The sequence below is a fragment of the Nelusetta ayraudi genome, unplaced genomic scaffold, assembly GCF_046127955.1.
Source record: "Nelusetta ayraudi isolate G7.1 ecotype Tasmania unplaced genomic scaffold, CSIRO-AGI_Nayr_v1 ptg000048l, whole genome shotgun sequence".
NCBI classification, from domain to species: domain Eukaryota; kingdom Metazoa; phylum Chordata; class Actinopteri; order Tetraodontiformes; family Monacanthidae; genus Nelusetta; species Nelusetta ayraudi.
The window spans coordinates 11,009,071-11,028,629 of NW_027466098.1; the positions used below are offsets into that span (position 1 = coordinate 11,009,071).

General features: G+C 43.8%; 2 protein-coding genes and 1 long non-coding RNA gene across 7 annotated transcripts; 1 reads left to right on the top strand and 2 right to left on the bottom strand.

Annotated features, from left to right (window-relative positions):
• Positions 1-1,907: 1,907 nt before the first annotated feature.
• LOC142895340 (uncharacterized) lies at positions 1,908-4,816 on the top strand. Of its 2 annotated transcripts, XR_012928204.1 has the most exons (5): positions 1,908-2,022; positions 2,195-2,266; positions 3,453-3,521; positions 3,689-3,797; positions 4,679-4,816. It is a non-coding gene; the product is annotated as an uncharacterized LOC142895340 (long non-coding RNA). The 2 variants fall into 2 exon arrangements; XR_012928203.1 differs by lacking the exon at positions 1,908-2,022 and having other exon boundaries at positions 2,133-2,266.
• A 1,376-nt stretch (positions 4,817-6,192) lies between these two features.
• Positions 6,193-11,393, bottom strand: LOC142895341 (histone H4 transcription factor). Of its 3 annotated transcripts, none has more exons than XM_076036286.1 (10): positions 11,266-11,393; positions 10,581-10,784; positions 9,434-9,660; positions 9,242-9,356; positions 9,009-9,161; positions 8,838-8,912; positions 8,023-8,143; positions 7,570-7,708; positions 7,189-7,313; positions 6,193-7,103 (listed from the first exon to the last, which is right to left on the bottom strand). In XM_076036286.1, exons 2-10 carry the CDS (start codon positions 10,729-10,731, stop codon positions 6,617-6,619), a joined length of 1,593 nt encoding a protein of 530 aa, XP_075892401.1. In that variant the 5' UTR covers positions 10,732-10,784; positions 11,266-11,393; the 3' UTR covers positions 6,193-6,616. The 3 variants fall into 3 exon arrangements, with proteins under 3 accessions (XP_075892401.1, XP_075892400.1, XP_075892403.1); XM_076036285.1 differs by having other exon boundaries at positions 10,581-10,767; positions 11,266-11,353; XM_076036288.1 differs by lacking the exon at positions 11,266-11,393 and adding an exon at positions 11,173-11,197.
• Positions 11,394-12,358: 965 nt separating this feature from the next.
• Positions 12,359-19,112, bottom strand: map6b (microtubule-associated protein 6b). Of its 2 annotated transcripts, XM_076036291.1 has the most exons (4): positions 17,391-19,112; positions 16,603-16,816; positions 16,223-16,273; positions 14,536-14,671 (listed from the first exon to the last, which is right to left on the bottom strand). In XM_076036291.1, the coding sequence occupies exons 1-3, from the start codon at positions 18,116-18,118 to the stop codon at positions 16,229-16,231; spliced, it is 987 nt and encodes a 328-aa protein (XP_075892406.1). In that variant the 5' UTR covers positions 18,119-19,112; the 3' UTR covers positions 14,536-14,671; positions 16,223-16,228. The 2 variants fall into 2 exon arrangements, with proteins under 2 accessions (XP_075892405.1, XP_075892406.1); XM_076036290.1 differs by lacking the exon at positions 16,223-16,273 and having other exon boundaries at positions 12,359-14,671.
• Positions 19,113-19,559: the final 447 nt, after the last annotated feature.

Here is a 19,559-nt window from a genome sequence, read left to right on the forward strand (position 1 = left end):
TGGATCAGCTCAGATACCCCGGGTGGACGGCGAGGCTGCATGGGATAACACAACGGGCTGCAAGAAATAGATGCCGTTCATTGGGAGATAACCTTTGAGAAGCAGTATTTTGCAATCGGGTGACTTCATCAGACAAGGTAGGTGGCACGGATACAAAATGAGAAATCGTACTACATCATGTTTTCCTTGTTAATTGTATTTTTCTTTCTGTTGTTGTTGGGTTTTTTCCGTGTTGTTTTTTTTATAGTTTTGGTTGTTGGTTTTTTTTTTCCCAACAAAGTTTTCGGAGCATGGGAAACTTTTGGTGCAAATGCAAATATAGAGTTGTTGTGGCCATCCACCAGATTATACCTGACAGTGGAGGCTCCAGGATGTAGGAAAATGGAGAAAAAAGTAACTAGTGGCTGACATCAATTTAATAATTCCATTTCAGAAACAGTGAATTGCTGTCTTTTCTCAAAACAATGTACACATGCTTTCTTAGTATGGCTTCATTGCGATTCATTACAAAGTGCATCAGCACATCAGAAGTTTAGAACTTCAGAAAGCCGCCGCTCGTCTTTCCTGGGTGACGCGGCGAGCCGTCTCGCTGCCTAATTCACTCCGTCTGTGCCGCTAACAACCACATCCTTCATCAGATTAAAGGATTTCTGTGAAACGCTGACAGACAAATTTAGAGAAGGTAAAGGATGTCTAATCTCCTCCTAATCGTGTCTTTATGAGAAAATAGGGATTGGCCAATTGGATTGCTGTGACCTAGAGAGAGAAGGATTCAGGCGGGTTGGAAGAGTGGCTGTGGACACACGGAGAGGTGTCCTCAAACACTCCCAGCTCCAGGAGGAGAATTAATGTGTAGCATGTTGTGGGAGGGAAATTGTGTCTGGGAACTGAGAGGGATTTCAATAGACACGTATCATGGTGAATTTGGATTATTTTAGTATTTGACATATGAGAGTAAAAAACATTTTCTAAGAGCATCCATCCATCCATTTATTCCCCCGCTTAGGGTCACTGGGTTCTGCTGGAGCCCATGTATCCTGGCTGGCATATGGCAAAGAAGAAAAACAGATTGTATTGTAAGAACGTTGACTGGAAAATGACTTTCTGCTGCAAGGATCATCAAAAATGAAGATAATAAATTCTTTAAAACAAACAAAAAAAAAAATCTAAAAATTCAAACATTACCAGGATACAATCCTAATATTTTAACACATTTGTTTTCTTTAACCAGAATTTAAAGCAATTTCTGCGTTGCCCAAGATTTTGCAGAGAAAAACCTCGAGGTAGCATTTTTCCATTCAGGCCTCTGGTATTTTATTCACTGCGCTCAGAGTTGCATGGACCGCGGTTACACAGCCAATCACAGTGCTCCCAGTTTGCTAACAGCATCGCTAATCATGTGTCCTTGGAGCGGAACAGATCCTAAATCAACTAAATGGATTGGCCACTGAATGCCACAATTGGATTACAGCCTGGAACACAATCTAACGAGATACCGCCATTAGCTTGTTTGCAAGGCCAATTTCTCTTTAAAAGATTGATTGGATCATTTTTCCGCAGTCTGTTCAGGTATAATGCGAAACAGACGCTGCTGTGCCGTCTCCTCTCGGCTGCGACGCAAAGGAAAACTAATGATTTTCTTTCCATTGTAATAGTGAGTAAAACCAAAGGTGGTGTTGCCAATGCCAATATGATACCAATACAAACGTGTGTGTTGCATTAAGAGCAGAAAAACCTGAACGCAACTTATGTTCAATTTTCAATTTACGTATAAAGAACAAAAGTTCAACAGCTCGAGGTGAAATTGAAAGGTTTTTTTTTATCGATGCCAGAAACATTGCAATAGAAAGAAAAAAAAGTCTCAAGTGAGCCAACTGGGCCAGAATAACGACCGTCTCTTCATCTCTTTACAGTTTGCTCCATCCGTATTGTCACATGCATCAGCACCAGCATGCCTCCACTCCCATCCCGCAACAGTCCTTCGCCATCCTGCCTGTTTCAACGAGAACCCAGGACCATAACGTAAGGAGCCGTGTCACTTTCCATAAGCATTTGAAAAAGGAATCCCTCTATAATCCATTATAATGTGTATGTATTCCAAACAACATTATTATGGCCAGATTACTATTGCTCAAGATGAAAATTGTGTCATTTTCTCCACATATTGCTTCAATTCTATGGAAAACTTCCTCAGGGAGCATCAAGGCCGTGGTTTGCTCCTGCGGCTGCCTCTCAAAGATCGACCCAGAAAACGGCCTCGTTGACTGTGAGTGAAATAGAAATGAGACTTTTAAACCTTGTTAGACCCGATGCCCTAAAATCCATCGATTGTAGTACATTTGGGTGGGAGAAATCTATACCCACAGCAGACGTATTTCTAAGTGGTTTTACTTATCCTGTAAGTGTTTGGAAATTGTCAGTGTTCCCCGGCAGTCAGCCAAACAAACAGCACCATTCACACTGCACAAGGTCTCTCGAGTGCCTGTTCAGTGAAGGGCTTGAACACATTTCCGAATAACGCGCAGATAATTTGAGAAACTTTGTGCATTTGCAAAAACTGTTTAGAGCCTCCAGGAAGCAACTACGAGCCCCAATTCCACACCAGGTGAGAAACGCCATAGTTCTGTATGAACAGGCGAGTTGGACAGAGCAGCGTGTCGTTGCAAACTTTTTTTTTTTTTGGAGAACACAAATTACCTTCAAAAAAAAAAAAAAAAAAAAAGGTCCTCGGTTGTGTCCTCAGTTACTCACAAACTCGCAGTGGCGCCACGCGTTCAAGGAGCTCGTGTCTGTGCATGTGTTTGTTCCGGGGGCACGCGCTAACTCGGTGGTGTGGCGCATGCGGACACGCATTGTCCAGTTGTACTCCGATTAATGCGTTACGTGGCGGAGAAATTCGAATTGCAAACGCGTTATCTGGGTGTCTCGTCGTCGGACTAACGCGTTTAAATGCACGCGAGTTGTCCGATCATAGTCGGACTGAGGCAATATTTCTGTTTACTCGAGTGTCATGTAAACGTAGTGGGTGTTGCCGCATTTATCTCTGCAACATTCACAAAACTAAAGCTACCATATTGTGCAAAGTGCATTTTACAAGTGCTTCTAGCATTGATACAGTGCTGTTTATTTATTTATTTATTTATTTATTTGATATATATACACACACACATATATATATATATATATATATATATATATATATATATATATATATATATATATATATATATATATATATTTTATTTATTTTTTTTTTTTTTTAAAGGATAGAAACATGCTACTTTTTGAAGTATATTTTTGACGCATAGATGCATTTAAGTCAATGGATCATCCAAAGCCGCACAGAAGAATGAAAAATATTAATACAATGGGACTCTGATTAAATCCAGCACAAAAAGGTTGATCAATAAATGAAATGACATGTGAAACTACTCTTCCCTTTCTTTTAGCAGACTCGAGGGAGATGGGCGGCTCTGCATGTCTGCATTGCGTGGAAGATCTACCACCACGAGCGGTGCCGGGTGGGTGCACGAGCCAAAGCCGCTGGCTGTGAAAAGGGCACGGCAGTGCGTGAAAACGGTGTTCAGTGACTGATTGAATGCTTGATTTCAACGGGCACCTTTGACTCTGAGAGTGACTCAGAGAGCTGTTTACAATCTTTTTCTTTTTTTTTCTTTTTGTTAAACAGAGGTTGCAGCAGAAGCCCGACAGCCTCTGCGAAGAAGCGACAGCTGAGCATCCTGACTCTGGTGCAGCTGAAGATTTAGAGCGGCCCTCCCACAGACTTCCCACTCAGAGTGAGTTCAGGGTGACTTCACAGTGTGAAGGAAACTCAAAAACAACCCACTGAGTCCTTCATTTCATCCCTGCCCGTTTGGTTTATCATTACAACTGTTTACATCTACCAGGATGGGTTGTTTGATTGATCTAATACAGTGTTTTTCAACCACTGTGCTGTGGTACATGAGTGTACCATGAGATGATGTCAGGTGAGCTGAGGAAAATTCACCAATTTCACTGAATTGGCCTAAAAAAAACCCCCAAAAACTACAACATTGTGGAGTGACTGTGCTTTAAAAGGAAAGTGAGCCTATTTTCCTCCCTCAATTCCTCCCAGGATATCAGATTGGTGTGCATCTAAACAGGTGTAAATAAATTAAGATACTATGTAGTCATCATTAGGCTAAAAAGTGTCATTTTAATTACATCGTGATATATAAATATACACAGTGGGGCAAAAAAGTATTTGGCAGCCACCAATTCTGGAAGTTGTCCCACTTGAGGTGAACTTTTGTTATTGATCCAATACTTATTTTCTGTACCATTATACAAATACATTCTTTGAAAATTAAATAATGTGATTTCCTGATATATATTTTTTTCACATTCTGTCTCTCACAGTTGAAGTGTACCTATGATGAGCATTGCAGACCTCTCTCATCTTTTTAAGTGGGACAACTTGCAGAATCTGTGGCTGCCAAATACTTTTTTTTTTTTTTGCCCCACTGTAAATATACAATACATAAATCATAAAATTCTTGGTTGGTGTTGTGCCATGGGATTTTTTTTTCAATGTAAAAAAAAATGGGACATGGCTCAAAAATGGTTGAGAAACACTGATCTAACAGGATTTGGACAGGGTTCATCTATATTAAAATATATATTTTACTATCTTTAGATCATTTTTGTGGAGCTGAACACTTCAGAACCTGTCCCACTGGCCTTTACGCTCCCTCGCCTCGCCACGGCCGGGCGATCAAGTGGAACAAACTTGACCCAGAGAAGCATGAAGGGCGACTCGGTGAGAGAAACAACGCCGAGCCAACCGACGCGGCGAAGGCTTCACCTCTGAGCGAGCGGCCGAGGCACCGAGCCGTCGGCAGGAAGAGGCCGTGCGACGACCACGGCAGCGGCAGCGGCTTCAGCGCGGTGAAAAGGGCGAAACCAGATACTGCGGGCGACCACTTTGGTTCCGTCCTGACTCCATCCTCCCACGCAGCAGCAGCAGCAGCAGCAGCAGCAGCAGCCCTTCCATTTGCCCCAGGCTTGATTAGGAGCAGAGGTCATGTGACCCGCACGACTCCCTGGGGCTTCACCTCCGAGCTGCAGCCCGGCAGGACGTCGTTAGAATCGGCGTGGGACGCTCGCGTCTTCACCGACTGTTCCAAAACCTGGTGGCTTCATTCAGCCGGCAGGCCCGGGGAGGATTTGAACGCTTTCCGTGCTCCGCCTCTTTATTTCCCGTCATTTGCGAGGCAGCAGCAGCAGCAGCAGCAGCAGCAGCAGCAGCAGCAGTTTCTACAGCACAGCTTCTGCACACATCAGCTTCCTCAGGCCAGCTTCCTGGCACCGCTCTACCTCTGGCCCCCGTCCCGGTAGGTCGCAGGAGAAACCAGAGCGGCAGATAAGATCTGGTGAATAATCTGGACGAGCACTTAGCAAGAGGTCCGCGCTGCGCTACGCTGCGCATCAGCGGTTCTGAGGAGGCGACGCCCTGATGCGCAGGATTCCTGAGGTGGACGGGACTCACTGGCCACCAGCACACTGCCATAAACCCCCCCCAATGTTAAGCTTAAGACAATGAACGGTTACTGCATCAATGGGAAAAGGAATTGGTTAAATAAAAGATGTGCTGAAATCTTCCAACGTGCGCTCGCAATAAAAGGAGCCCCTTAAATATAATAGCGGTGCTAAATTTGCAGTTGCGTTCTCCAGTGCATGTAATACTTTGGCAAATTGTCACTTATTACATAAATAATTTTGCAAATCAGTGAGCGAAAAGCTATGTGGGAGGAATCCAGAATGCTGGGGCATTATTGACTTGAAATTTTCAGGCAAAACAAGAAGCATTACGCCCGGTTAGTCTTTCCCCAGGCAGTGGGAGCTCTGCACCTGCTGCACTTTTTAAATGGACCCTGGACACTGATTTAATGCTGTGTTGACTTACTTTGCTTTTTTTTATATGTTTCACTGTTCATACTTTTTCTCAATGCAATCGTTCCTATTGGTTGGTTTATTTCTGATTAAAAAAAAAAAATCTAACTGGCAAACAAATTAACCTATTTCTGGTCTGAAAAGTGACATGCAAATAATCTGTTTTTCTATTAAAATCAAATAGAACCAGTAAAGTAATAAGATGTGTTGGTGCACCACAGCCACACACAATGGAATCAACACATTTAACCAGACAGGTTTGTTCTGTATCAAAAATGTATTTGAAAAATCTGGAACAATAAACAGCAACGTGTTTAAGCAATTTAAAAAAATAATGGCTTTCGAAAGTCTTTCTCCGACAAATACATCTAGCGGGGAGAAAAAAGAGACGAGTTGATAAAACAAAGACGTTGTTGTGTGCTTTCCGCACAGTCACAGACATTAGCAGGAGCACCATGCTGTGATTTTTAAATACATAACCTTATAAACGTGACAGATTGCAAAGCTTTAGTGCAGCGGAGATGGGCGGGTCTCCATCCTGGAAATCCAGCATATTGTTAGAGAGAGAGAGCTTCAAATGGAAACTTCAGTCACTGACAGCAGGATGTGGCTTCCACCTGCTCCGAGGAAGAAAGTGCATTCAGGCTGCGAGAGAGAATCCACGCCGGGCCTCTGGGTTCAGTCACACCACGTCCATGCCCAGACCCCTGGCCACCGCCGTCAGGGCCTGAACGGCACCAGAAATGCCTTCCTCCTCCTCCTCCTCTTCCTCCCTCGCATCCTCCTCTTCTTCCCCCTCCTCCCCCTCCTCCTCCTCCTCCTCGATGTGAGGGACGCTGCTCATGACGCAGTACACAGGGGAGTCGCTGCCTCTGGGGCTGGGCACAGACGAGGCGTCCTCGCCTCCGGACAGCTCCGAGGAGTAGGAGGAGGCGGAGGAGGAGGAGGAGGGCGAGGAAGAGCCCGCAGGGGAGCTGGGACTGCTCTCCGGCGCCGCAGCTGTCGCCGCCACGCCCGCCGCAGGCTTCCTGATGCGGCTGCTGGTCCTCTGACTCTTCCGAACCGCCTGCGGCTTCTTGGCCATGTTCTTCATGATCTCCTGGGTCACTTCCACCGTCTCGAAGCGCACCATGTTCACCTTGAGGAAGCCGTCCACGTCCTTCTTGTACCTGCGGGGGAACAAAGTCCTCGTTAAACGTTGAGTCTTGTTTAAAAATACAAAACGAAAAATATCATCATTTTTGGCCACCACACCTGAAGCGAGAATGTCCGGATGGCCACTTGAGCTCGTGTTTCTTTCGAAGGTGAAGAGTGAGCGTGTTGCACCAGGAGTAGACCTTGTCACAGATGTGACACTTATATTTGGACATCCCCTCGACCTGAAAGTATTGTTATTATTATTTATGTATTTGATTAGGACAATGCTCATTAACCGCCATGTCAGCAAAAGCATAAATGCTAATTATGAATCCATTCTACGGCAGATGTTTAAAAACATGGAAACAATACATAATATATATACAATAGACTATGACAAATAGACAAACATTATCATTATTATTATTATTATTATTATTATTATTATTATTATTATTGTTACTATTAAAACGCTTCCAACATTTTGTGCTGACAAACCTCGTGCACTCTTTTGAAGTGGTAGCTCATGGTCGGGTATGTATGACAAGAATAATCACAACCCTCCACCGTGCAGTGATACACGGTGCCCTCATTGTGAACCTCCGTGTGCTTCTGCAGGTCGCGCTGGTTCTTAAACCTATTAGGAGGAGAAAAGAGAGAAGAGAAGGAGCCTGATCATTAAATACAAATGACTTTAAATACCCATATTGAAATGGGTATTCATTGCTAACTTTTCTAATATCCAATATGTGTTGTCAGCTTGTCAGTGTACTTTTTTTTTGTTGTTGTTGTTGTTGCTTGGTTCAGTTTTCAGGGTGTGTTCTGAATCAGCTCTTTGTGATGTCACCACAGGTCCTAACCTCTCCGCAGTTAGAAAAATCATATGTTGTTTGCTGGAGATCTACAGTTTTTTTTTCAGTATTTGTTTGTTGTGCCAGACTCCAGGTCTACCTCTTGTCGCAGAAGTCACATGGGAAAGGTCGCTCATCACAGTGGCGGAACCTGATGTGGATTTTCAGGGCTGCCAGCGTCGTGCAGGACATGTCACAGAAGGGACACTTGACTTGATTTACTGAAAGATCACAGCACACAAAAGTACGACTCATCAAATCACGGCGGGAGACTCATCAGGACATTTGGAACTCGAGCGATTCGCTGCGCAAAATGCTTATGACAGCCTTTTTTTTTGTACTGTGTATGCACACTAATCCCACAACTGTGGGACAGTAGCTGCCTTTCTATTCCAGTTTTTCACAAAATAAAAGCGATATTTCTAAAATTTCGACAACGTTCTATTGCGATTTGCAGGTGTTTCCATTGAATGGTGTGAAGAGCATAAGCCATAATGCACTACCACTACCCACCACTTTCTAATTCCTTGTATAAATCTGCATTTCGATGTTGTTGTTGTTGTACTTGTAAAAAATATTCCGTCTCCTCCTCCATCCAAACACAACTCGCCACTCGAAGTGAACTGGTCACATGACCCCCGTATGTCACGTCAGGTGACGTGTAAATGCGAAAAAAAAAAATGTTTCCATGACACTTTTGCAATATACCTCTACATCAATACGTCTGAAAAACCACCTCGTGAGAGCGTCAAAACCGTTTAGCCATATGTGAGAGGTTGTTCGAAGTTTAGGTGTTTCCATTAACAGTTTTTTATAGCGCTATTTAGGTTTTGCACAATTCCAGGGGGAATGGAAACGCAGCTAGAGCAAAGTTAATCGATGTACATATGAGAGACTGACTTAGAAAAGCATTACCGTGCTGACGAACGTGATCTCTCAAAAGCCTCTCATTGGAAAAAGCTTTTCCACAATGTTCGCACACAAGGGACTCTGGATGGAAAAAAAATAAGCAAACGTCAGACTTTTATTAAAAAAAAAAATTAAAAAAAAACTGCTGAGAACAAAAGACCAGTTTGTCCGTCTTACCATTTGGCTCGGCCTGCCGGTGCAGGTGGTCGAACAGCTTAGTGTTGCTGGAGAACATGCTGCCGCAGGTGGGACAGGCCACCAGCTTCTCCTGAGTGTGGCTCCGCATGTGCTCCCTCAGACGGTACCTGATCTTGAAGAAAGCGTCGCAGCCTGCGGCACGGACGCAAAGGACGTTTAATGAAAGCGACAGGAGGGGGGAGCTGCAAATGAGACCGGCATCGAGGTCGTACCCGCCCACTGGCAGAAGAGAGCCTGCTGCTGCTGCTGGGCCAGAGACTGCGGCTCGGCGCTTTCGACGTGATTGTCGACGTGTCGGTAGAACCACTCTGGATTGTTAAACGTGCACTGCGGGAGGACAACTGAAGGTCACTTTCACATCGCGAGCCGCCGCGTTGCGAGCCAGACGAGGACAAAGCACCTACATCGCAGTTCTCCCACTGACACACGGATCCCTCCGAGCCCTCCGGATGCAGGTTGCCGCTGTGCACCACCTGGCCGCAGACGGGCAGGTCGGGACGAGACCTGAGCACCTGGGAGCCGACGAACTTGAGCTTGCTGTGGTAGTTGTGGAAGTAGGCGTGGACCTCCAGCTCCTCCAGGCTGCCCATGGAAATGAACTCGCATTCATTCCAGAGACAAGCGTATTCGTCTGCAAAAAGAAAACAAGGGTGAATTGACAGCGCTGTAAGAACACTTAGAACACAATGTTGGCCTCTCTTAACATGCAATGAAATTGATTAGTGGCTGTGAACTTTAAAGCAGTAAGTTGTATAGCAACAGAAAAAAAAAACTAAATGTAAGTGTGTGTGTGTGTGTGTGTGTGTGTGTGTGTGTGTGATGTGTTATAAAACAAAAGTTTAATCCAATTAACATACAAAACTGTATAGCTGTAACTGTAAATCCAAAACATCTTTTGCATGTCGCAGATAAAAGTAAAATAGAGGAAGAGGCTCCAACTCTATGAAATCATCGGTTAACAGCTGAATGTCATTCACAGGTTATGAATCCAATACAATTTTTCATTTTAGCGGACAGAAGTTTCAAAACAAAGACGCTCACACATCTAGAACTTAAAATGTACAGATCAGATCAGATCTTTGTGTGCCACAGGAAAAGTTCCCATATTAAAACTGCCTTCACATCTTAATTTCCATTTACAGACTCTTGGCAGTGGTGTAGACTTACTGTATGTACCATCAAAACACTTTAATGTTGACTATATTGATCTTCAGAAAACGGCAGATTTAACCCTGTGTTTACAGCTTCCCACAAAAACGCTCAGTTTAGTTTTCCTGCTGTGGCTGATGGACATTCCACACGTTTGGAAGGGGATGAAAACAAGGTGACATCACAAAGGGACAATTTCCAGAACGTCATAACTTCACAGGCGGATTTGAGGAACACGTTGTTACACAATATGGTAACCTGGGATGGTGAGGTTAGCATTACGAGGGACACAGAGCAGCGGTCACACTGCTGCCGGGTTCTCCCGTGGACTCACTTCATGTACTGTTCTCTAACTTCAGTCATTCGTTTTGGCGAATGCTTGCTGTCCTCCTCGTCACTCACCCAGCTCTTCCAAGGCATCGTTGTCTCCCACGTAGTCCATCAAGTGCAGCGACATGTGATCGCTCAGCTCCACCATGTTGTGGCCCGTGAAGCCGCACGAATCCCACTCACACACCACCTCGAAATTGTCTAGTCTTTTTGTTGCCATCATGATGGCGGCGAGTGAGTCTGTGCTCGTCGGCGGCAGCTGCGCGCACAAACAGCCTCGACAGAGAGAGGAAAGACACAACTGTCATCAAGCTGAGGAGTTTGTTTTACCGTTGCACACAAAAATCGAGATAAGTGGGAGTCGGATAAAAGCATTTAGTCGCTAAGAAAACGTCTGTCACGGTCGTTAGCTACGGTTAGCAGATTATCAAAGCTTAAGATCTGCGATTAAGTAAAATGTTGTTTTGGGATGGTAAACAAGATGTTTTTATTATTATTTCCGAAGCGAGCATCTTTACGTGCATTTGTATAATAGTGTCGATCTGATAAAGTTTAATCTTATAATTATGTTTAATTTCGCAAACGGTTCAGCAACCGCCAATTCCCTGTCAGACGCTTGTCCTGTGTCGCACTTCAGTTAAAACTACCCGCTAATTTTATGTACCTCAAAAAGACTTCGCAGGTAATGGTGAATGAACAAACACTCACAAATGTTCCAGATTCCTACGATGGATTGGAAGTTTTAAAAGCTTCTTACATGTATTAATGGCAGCAGTTGTTGACGTTGCCGCTCTTGATTTCTTCCCTCCTTTGAGCTTGTCTGACTTTGTTTATTTCCGGTCAACGGGACGCCCAAAGCGGAAGTCATTCTTCTTCATCTTCTTCTTCTTCTTCTTCTTCTACGGCCCCAAAGAAATGAGACAGAGTGCACCGCCTACGACCGTGTCGGAGTCTTGCAATGATGAAAAAAAGGACGAATTTTCTTTTACACTGTATGCAGGGAAATTGTAGCGTCTTCCCACATTCTCTTCATATCAAAACTCACTATAAGCTTAGAGAAAAAGTAGCACAATTAAAGTGCTTTCGGTTTGGTTCAACAATGTCAACATATTGTAGTATTTAGTAGTATTCAAAAAGATTCAGGCCTGTTCTAAAAATTGAAATAGGAAAAGAACCATAGTGTGTCAAAAAATGTTGCCCTTAAGAAAAACCTTAAGCTTGTGGTAGTAAAACACATTTTAGTTCCTACTTCTCACATGTTTTCACATGACAAAATAAAAAATAAATAGTAGAAGCTTGGTTGAATTGTTACAGCCTTTGATAGCTTATTTTGCCCAATCTTTGTCATTCTGTGGGTAATGGTCAATGAGCTAAGGTTGTCTATTGATGTTTTGTTTAATGCTTCAAAGTCTCCATTTTATCCTTTCAACACGAAATAATGAAATGAGACAGTCGCCAGACAGACTCGTCTGAAAGAAGCAAGGGGACTTTAGCTGCTCTCGTGCCATCCCTGACTCATTGCTCAATATTTCATGCTGCTCTGCAAACATACAAAACCCCGACAACTGAATTATTCATGGAGTTTTATGTCGGGATGACTGATTCACAGGAAAATAACACCTATCCTCCAAAAGCTGAGTGGATGATTTGAAGGATGTTTGAAGTTTAAGCTTTTAGCTTTTGGTAAATGTACCACAAATCTTATCTTTGATCTTAAAATGTTGCTGTTAACATAAACCTACCACATAAAGTTTAATAAACCTGTACACATTTAGTTTTGAAAATGGTTTTGTACGAGCAAACAAAAATAGTTTTTATGCAAAATAAGTAAGTCAATACACCACACCACATTTTTCTGCATCATCGTTTAATCAGAGATCTTTCGGAGCAAGCTGAGAATACAAGCACAAAGTCACAACATGTCTGCGGCTGTATGACACTGCCACGCTCACGCTGGCCTGACACCGCACACGCTCCAAACCACATGAGATATATAGCACCAGGGTGTTGGACTGCATAGAAGCACGTCTGGTGGGGCTGAGTTAGAATTTATGCTATCAGGCAGCAGGCTGGAGAGGCTGGACAGCACGCACGCACACATTGAAGAATCATTCATTCGCGCACGCACGGGAGCTAAAATGGGAGCAGACACGTGGTGGGTGTTGCTCCGCTCGGCCCTCGCACACATGGCAGCCATGTTAGCTGCAAAGAGCATCACCATTGGCAGCTGAGCATGCCAACCAGAGACTGAAGGCTGTCGTGCCATCTCGGTTAAAAAAACAACAACAACAACAACAAAAGAATAAAAAAAACACTCACAATCGTATGTGATTTGCACATGTATTGGACAGCAGCATTTTTTTTTTTTTTAAAGTCCTGGCCCATTCTTTGTCCGATTAACACCTGGAGTAATCAACGCATTCAGACGAGAACTCAGTGATTTATACAACTACTTCTCCTCTTTTCAGGCCGGTAGCGTGTTAGTTTTATTTCATAATTAATTCCTACGTCACTGCTTGGAATAGAGGATGGAGTGCAATCCCCCAAAATGCCGAGTCATGGTACAAACTGCAGTTAGTGAATCTCCATTTATGCTGCAAGAAATAAGTTTGTGGGTGAGACCATTTTGCTGGTGTGTGTTATTTTTAGAGCTTAGACAGCCACTAGACTAGAGTTTAATTTTCCTAAATCTACTTCAGTTTCTCAGTGTGACCAAAATCTAATTCTACTCATGCATTATTTATGTTTGAAAAGGTCTTGCTTCTATACATCGATTTTTTTTTTTTTTTAAATGGCTTAATTTACAAGCTAATCGTGACAGGTGACGATATAGGTGTTGAAATATCGCTACGCAACCAAAGAGAGGATCCTGTATGCATGCAACAACTTTCATTTGGTTCAACTGATGAAACCAGATATCTCCCAGAACAATGAAATGAAAACCAGGACCCTACAGCAGAGGCACTGGAACTAGTGAAACTGGTTTTGGACTTTCACAAAACCTTCATGGACAAAAAGCGTCACCTTGGTAATTTCTACAATCATTTTAATGTGTCCTGAATTGCCATCTATTCAGACAAAGTTAAAAAGGCCCTTAATACTCACACAAGTGCACTGATGGCTCTTTTTTTTTTTTTTTTTTTAGATATAACTTGATGCAGAACAAACTCATAGAAATAATGTGCAAAATATGTGCCCAGTAATATACATAAAGCGGTTCTGTGCACCAAAAGACGATCACATATGTTCACACAATTACACACGCGCACACACTCACACATGTACGCTGCGTTCCAAATCGCATACTTCCCTCATTACACGTCATTGCAGGACGTTGATTGTGTTGTGCACTAATTTCAGCAGGGTGGAGTTGCTCCAGATCCCACACTGTAGAGTGACGGTACTCATCCTCCACTACTTTTTAATAGTAAATTGCAAACACTGTGTCAAGACGACAATTTGTTATACACATAAAGCAAACGCACATCACAACATTGATGCCTGATAAAGTCGTGCTGCCATAGCTATTAGCACATTACCAAGTTAACTCGCGGGTAGTAGTGTTAACTAGTACAATCAAGCCATCACACCACACCCATAATATGACCTGTTTGGTATTTCTTAAGGCTGAGAAGTGTCCACCATTCCACAGTCAAATTCTTGGTCCATTTTGAGTTTGGACATCATACGCTCCGCTTTTGCATTGTCTCAGTGTGAACGCACCCAAAATATTACGTGTACAGAAGTATGCGATTTGGGAGACTCCAGAAGGTTTGAGTGAAATTATTATGCACCATTCTTAAAGCTCAGCATAGCTTCCCATTCAGCAGTGAACTGTATATGACAGGTCAGCAAAAACAACAGGCAAAGAAGTCAACCAAAGGAAAGGAAGTTCCCTCAGCTGTCAAGAAGCATCTTATCTTGAAACATTGAAGTGTAGAAAACATCAGCTTTTACTGCTTCGCTTCAGCCAGTCTATTGTTGATCTCTTTGCTCTTTTTCGTCACCACGGTCCCCGGTTTTGGCTCCGCGGCACCCAAAGATGGCTTCTTCTTGGCTGACTGGGAAGTGGCAAGCTGCTTCTCTTTCGATTTTTTCACCATCTTTCCTGTTGTAGTTGTTGGTGTCTTTTTGGGCTTGCTGTGAGAAACCGGTTTGTCGACCTGGAGGAGGAGCAGTTAGGAAAAGACGCACACATTTGTATTGATTTAAATGAAAAAGGCCACCAAAAATGTGATCAAAGAAATCCATTTGAAATGTTATTTTATTTGTTGAAATATACACTACATGAGAAGATTGTCACCGCTCACATCCCAGCCTGATACATATGAAAAGAATTATCTTAGATCAGCTTAAAGATTGAAAAGAGTTTATAGCAGAAAATCTGGTAGCCCAACTGGCTCCACATAGAATAGCTGATGAAGGCGTTAACCAATCTTCTCATCAAACTGTTTAAATCAAATACCAACGTTTAAAAAAAGTTAAAATATTTTCTTTCACAGCCTGTGATACTTAAGATGTGGATAACAATTGCTAAGGTCCTATGACGTGCATTATGTACCTTTTAGACCCATTAAATAAAATAACGACAGGCAAATGACACCGTATGACACAAGTGATTTTGTTTTATGTGGTTAGTGCAATGGCAATAAAACAAACCAAAAAAAACAGCACAAAGGTGTATTTGTGCTTTCCATTTTACAGAGTAGTGGTTCGTGCAATTTCCTAGTAATGTAAAAAAAAAAAAATTGACAAGGCATTAAAGAACATGGGTTAATAGTATATGCTGTTTAAACATATTTTTTGGCATTCAACCATAAATATGAGACAAAATCTATGTTTAAGAAGCAGGTATGTGGGTGGAGGATCGCCAGTCAAAGTTGTAGTGAAAGAAAAAAAAAAAGTATCTGTTTGATGCTTGTATGTGGTCAGTATTTAAAGAAATGGAATATCTGGATAAGTGCCCAAGTGCTCAAAATTTAGTAGCTGGTGCAGACAGCAGTAAAACTGCGGGGGTACATACAAATAAATTACATTGATTGGTGCATAGTGAAAGTATATGCTTTCCTTTCCTTTTCCATTTAGTATGAAATAAGTCAGGTAAGGTTTGTTTTAAGAGCATTAGTGTTGATTGCATTGCAAGTCATCCGAGGTTGCAAATCTAAAACTTCTGCTGCAAAAGAAATAAACACATTGAATCTTTGAGGATAACATCTATAGAGAAGCATAACTTAAATGATCTACAGTACCTCCCACCGAAATTGGCATTGACAACACTTGTATGTAGCCTGAACAACCCTAATCCAGCTTTCACAAACAATGCACCAAGCAGGAAAGCCCTATTTCAATATTTCGGATATTATTTTTTATTTTTTGCTTCATTGTTGCAGTTGTTTCATTGTTTTGTAGGTGTTATTATATATATGTACGTGTGCATTTTTCTGGAATAAAAAAAATCCAGCCCCTTTTGCATACAAGGATTGGACAGTGTATAAAGCTTCACAAAGGACTGTGGGTGGTGCAAACAGTGAAGATTTAGCTCATCCTTGTCACGGGACTGCAAGTGGCAGCCGCGTGTTGAAAGCGTGTGATTGCGGCTCAGGCCCGACATACAGAGTGTTTCTGGCGTTGTGAGTGTGTACAGTATGCAGGGTTTGCTTCGGGTTCTGCTTGAGGGCAGCCTCCATGCCTGCTAGAGGAAGTGAAAAACACACCTGACTCTACGGAAGGTTTACAATAGAGCTGCTGTCAGCCTCTGAGACGTCCTACAAGAACGAGAGAGGGAGTGGCCACGTGAACACACCGCCATAGGCACAGCATTAACTACTTCCTGGATCTATCTGATGGACTACAGGCATGCAAACACCTAACTGAATCAGGACCCAGTCTGATATGGGCGGAAATCAGCAATTGCAAGTCATGTTAAAAAATTAAGTAGGACTGGAACGTTGGAGACAGATTTACACAGGTTTGCTGTATATCTTGTTAGCCTTGCCTCAATAGAACTCTAGTTTCATCTCCATCAATTTGCCATTTAGATGTGACAGTAGCTCAAATTGGAATTTCAAATGGTGGCTGGTGGCACCATACTCACCTTGGCAGCCTCCTTGCCGGGCTCATTGTACAGGCTGCGTATCCTCCGGCGCTCCAGCGACTTGTTATCAAAAGGGTGCGGTTTCACCTGCTCCCCCTTGAAGGTGGCACTGTAGCTGGTCTCCAGGTTGGTCTCCTGCAGCGGAGGCTTGTACTGGGAGGGAGCTTTGATTGGCTTCACCGGCTTCACGTCTTTATATGCCTTGAACTCAGTCCTAATGGGAATAATAAAAGTGGAAAAAGTATGTTGTTTTGTAAATGAAGTCACAGTGTATGTTATTTATTTTAAAAGTTACATTATTAAAAATTAGTTTCTAATTAGTTCTTTCTTCAAAATAGATTTAATTCAACAGTGAAACATACCAGTATTTAAACAGAAGAATAAGTTTTAACTTGTTAAAATTTGTTCCAGTGGGTAAGCCACTAGAAAACCTTTTACTATCTTTGCCCAGTCATTGGCCGGTAAATTGATTTGGTAGCACTCTTAGGGAAAATAAGCAGGAGATCAATAACGCAGTCTTTATCTGTGGCGAGATCAGTTTCCTTGGTGATCACAGGAGACTGTAACGAGAGAGCAGGCATCATCAAATAACCCTTCAGATTCATGATTTATCGCCATGTGGCTGCGTTCGTTGCATCTTGCGTACAATGAGGAATATGATCAGTTCCAAACTCACAGGGGAAAAAAACAAACAAAACCCCCCCCCCCCAAACAACAACAGCAATGATTTCCAGGGGAGCACATTTCTCCCTCCCCTCGGGATCGGGAGTGTTTGTTGCGGTTGTTACCTGTAGCTGCTGGAGCTGGACAAAACCTCCTTGATCTGCCTGTTGACGGCGTCCGCGGCCGCTCTGCCTTTCCTCTGCTCGCCGCTCGTGCCCGCGGCGGGCGCCTCGGGCTCCGTCTTCTCCGCTCTGTCCGCCGACTTTTCCCTCTTGACGCTCTTGTTCATCACGTCCTTCGACTCCTTCTCCTTCATCTTCTCCTCGATCTCGCTCTTCTCCACGCCGCTGTCGGCCTCCGCCGCCGCCGCCGCCGCCGCGTGCTCCACCTTGGCGGCGCCTCCGGAGGCGGCGGTCGGGCTGGCTTTGGGGATCCAGGGATGGTCGTGTTTCTTCGGTATAGGCCACGGCTTGTAATCCTTCTGATACTGGGTTTCGGTGTTGAACGGGGCGGCCGACCGCTGGTACTCGTCCCGGGGTTTGCAGCTGGGCTCCGGGCGCACTCTCCACGCCTTGAAGTCTTGGCGCATGACGGACGTGCCAGAGCCATCTTTGCCCGCTGCGGCACCCGTCGCGGGCGGTGCCTTGCCGGCCTGCGGGCCGCCGGTGTGAGGCTGCGTTTCTATGGCACCGGCGGCCCTCTTCTGTCTGGGCTGCGGGTGGTGGGCGAGATGCTGCACGTCGGCCACATCCGAGTATTTGGTGAACACCAAAGGCACCGCGATGTCCGCTTTGTCCAGCTCGGTCCAGAAGCGGTTGATGCAGCAAGCGCGCGTGATGCACGGCCACGCCATGGTGACGAGGATGGAAGGATGCTGATGGGAGGAAGAACGCACGGAAGGAGGATAGAGGGGGCGGTGGGGAGGGCGGAAAAAAAAAAAATCCGATGCAAGGATTTAAAGGTGGAAATTGAAAAGGCCCTACTCACGACTCGAAGGCTTGCAAGCCCCCCCGTCAGCTTTGTCCGCTTAGGGTTCCACCTCTTCCCAGCCTTATGTAACTAACTCACTGGGTCCAAGCAGCAGAAGCAGCAGCCAGCGCCTGTGACTGAGGAAGCAGAGCCCACGCGTCTCCCCCTGCAGGCTGTTTGTTCTCATTGGGAGTTTAGACGGACTTGGGGCTTCGCCGGCGAGCGCACATTGCCGCCTGGTTGCGCATCACAAACGACCCCGCCCCACATTAAGTCGCGTCGCTCAAGAGACGTCCAGCACGAGGGGTCTTGGGAGGCGGACCATCACCTGAGCTCGTCAGCGTCTGGTCAGCAGGGAGGAAGAGGAGGAGGAGGAGGAAGGGGAGGAGACGTTAACACATGAGCTGCCGTTCAGAGATCAGCATCGCCTCTTCAAATGGCCGTGGATGACACAGGCCTGCTGTTGAGGCCTAGAAGATGGCCTGAAAAGCAAGATCACGTAAATCCAAAGTCTATTTATTTTTATAGGTCTCAGAATATGTGAAGAAACAAAAAACCCTTTAACATTTTTTTTTAATGTTTTGTGACAATGCTTTACTTCTTACTATACTTTTCAGAGTGTGGCCTCTAACACACTTTCAGAGAATGTGTCTTTGTGATGTCACAGAGGGCACCACTTATGGTCGACACATTAAGACCAGATTAAAACCTACAAAAAAAAAAAAAAAAAACCTACAAAAACTAAACAGGTAGCAGAATTGTATTGTATAATGCTGCTCTGCTAGAATCTGGGATAAAATGATTCTAAAATGGGATGAATGTGGTCACACAAACATTCACATTTAAATGACTTTAGTGGTATTTACTCCCTATTTTGGTGGCACTGACAGAAAAAATGAAGCCTTGCAGAAAGCTGACTCATAGTGCCGTCCTCTGGCCTAGAATACAAAGGATTTCACTGACCCACACTGTTAGCAGGCTGTGAAATCTCACAAGCTATTAAACATTTTCAGCAAGAGCCCAAGTAACAAGAAATAAGCTTGATTTAATTGCATTTCTTTTTGTTCGCCATCAGTACAGTGACACGAGAAAATAATAATAATAAAAAAATATTTATTATCATGGCAAAAATAATTTTAATCAACTAAATATAATGAATTTCTAATTTCACAATATACCAAGCACTAACTTTCAAATGGTATTAACAGTTCTGTTTATATATTCCACCCCCACCCCCCAAAAAAACATCAGTACCAATTTCTGCTGATGATTGCGCTACTGCTCCCTCTAGTGTTCTTCCTGTATAACCTTGAGTGAAAAGCAGT

What these genes read in the sequence shown, in the direction of transcription:
- map6b (XM_076036290.1), bottom strand. Translation starts at nt 18,118, where the DNA reads ATGGCGTGGCCGTGCATCACGCGCGCTTGCTGCATCAACCGCTTCTGG. An exon ending in TCCAGCTCCAGCAGCTACAG is followed by an intron (nt 16,817 to 17,390) that starts GTAACAACCGCA and finishes TATTCCCATTAG; the next exon opens with GACTGAGTTCAAGGCATATA. An exon ending in CCGGCAAGGAGGCTGCCAAG is followed by an intron (nt 14,672 to 16,602) that starts GTGAGTATGGTG and finishes CTCCTCCTCCAG; the next exon opens with GTCGACAAACCGGTTTCTCA.
- LOC142895341 (XM_076036286.1), bottom strand. Translation starts at nt 10,731, where the DNA reads ATGATGGCAACAAAAAGACTAGACAATTTCGAGGTGGTGTGTGAGTGG. An exon ending in GTCAGTGGGAGAACTGCGAT is followed by an intron (nt 9,357 to 9,433) that starts GTAGGTGCTTTG and finishes GTCCTCCCGCAG; the next exon opens with TGCACGTTTAACAATCCAGA. An exon ending in TCCGGACATTCTCGCTTCAG is followed by an intron (nt 7,104 to 7,188) that starts GTGTGGTGGCCA and finishes GTTCCCCCGCAG; the next exon opens with GTACAAGAAGGACGTGGACG.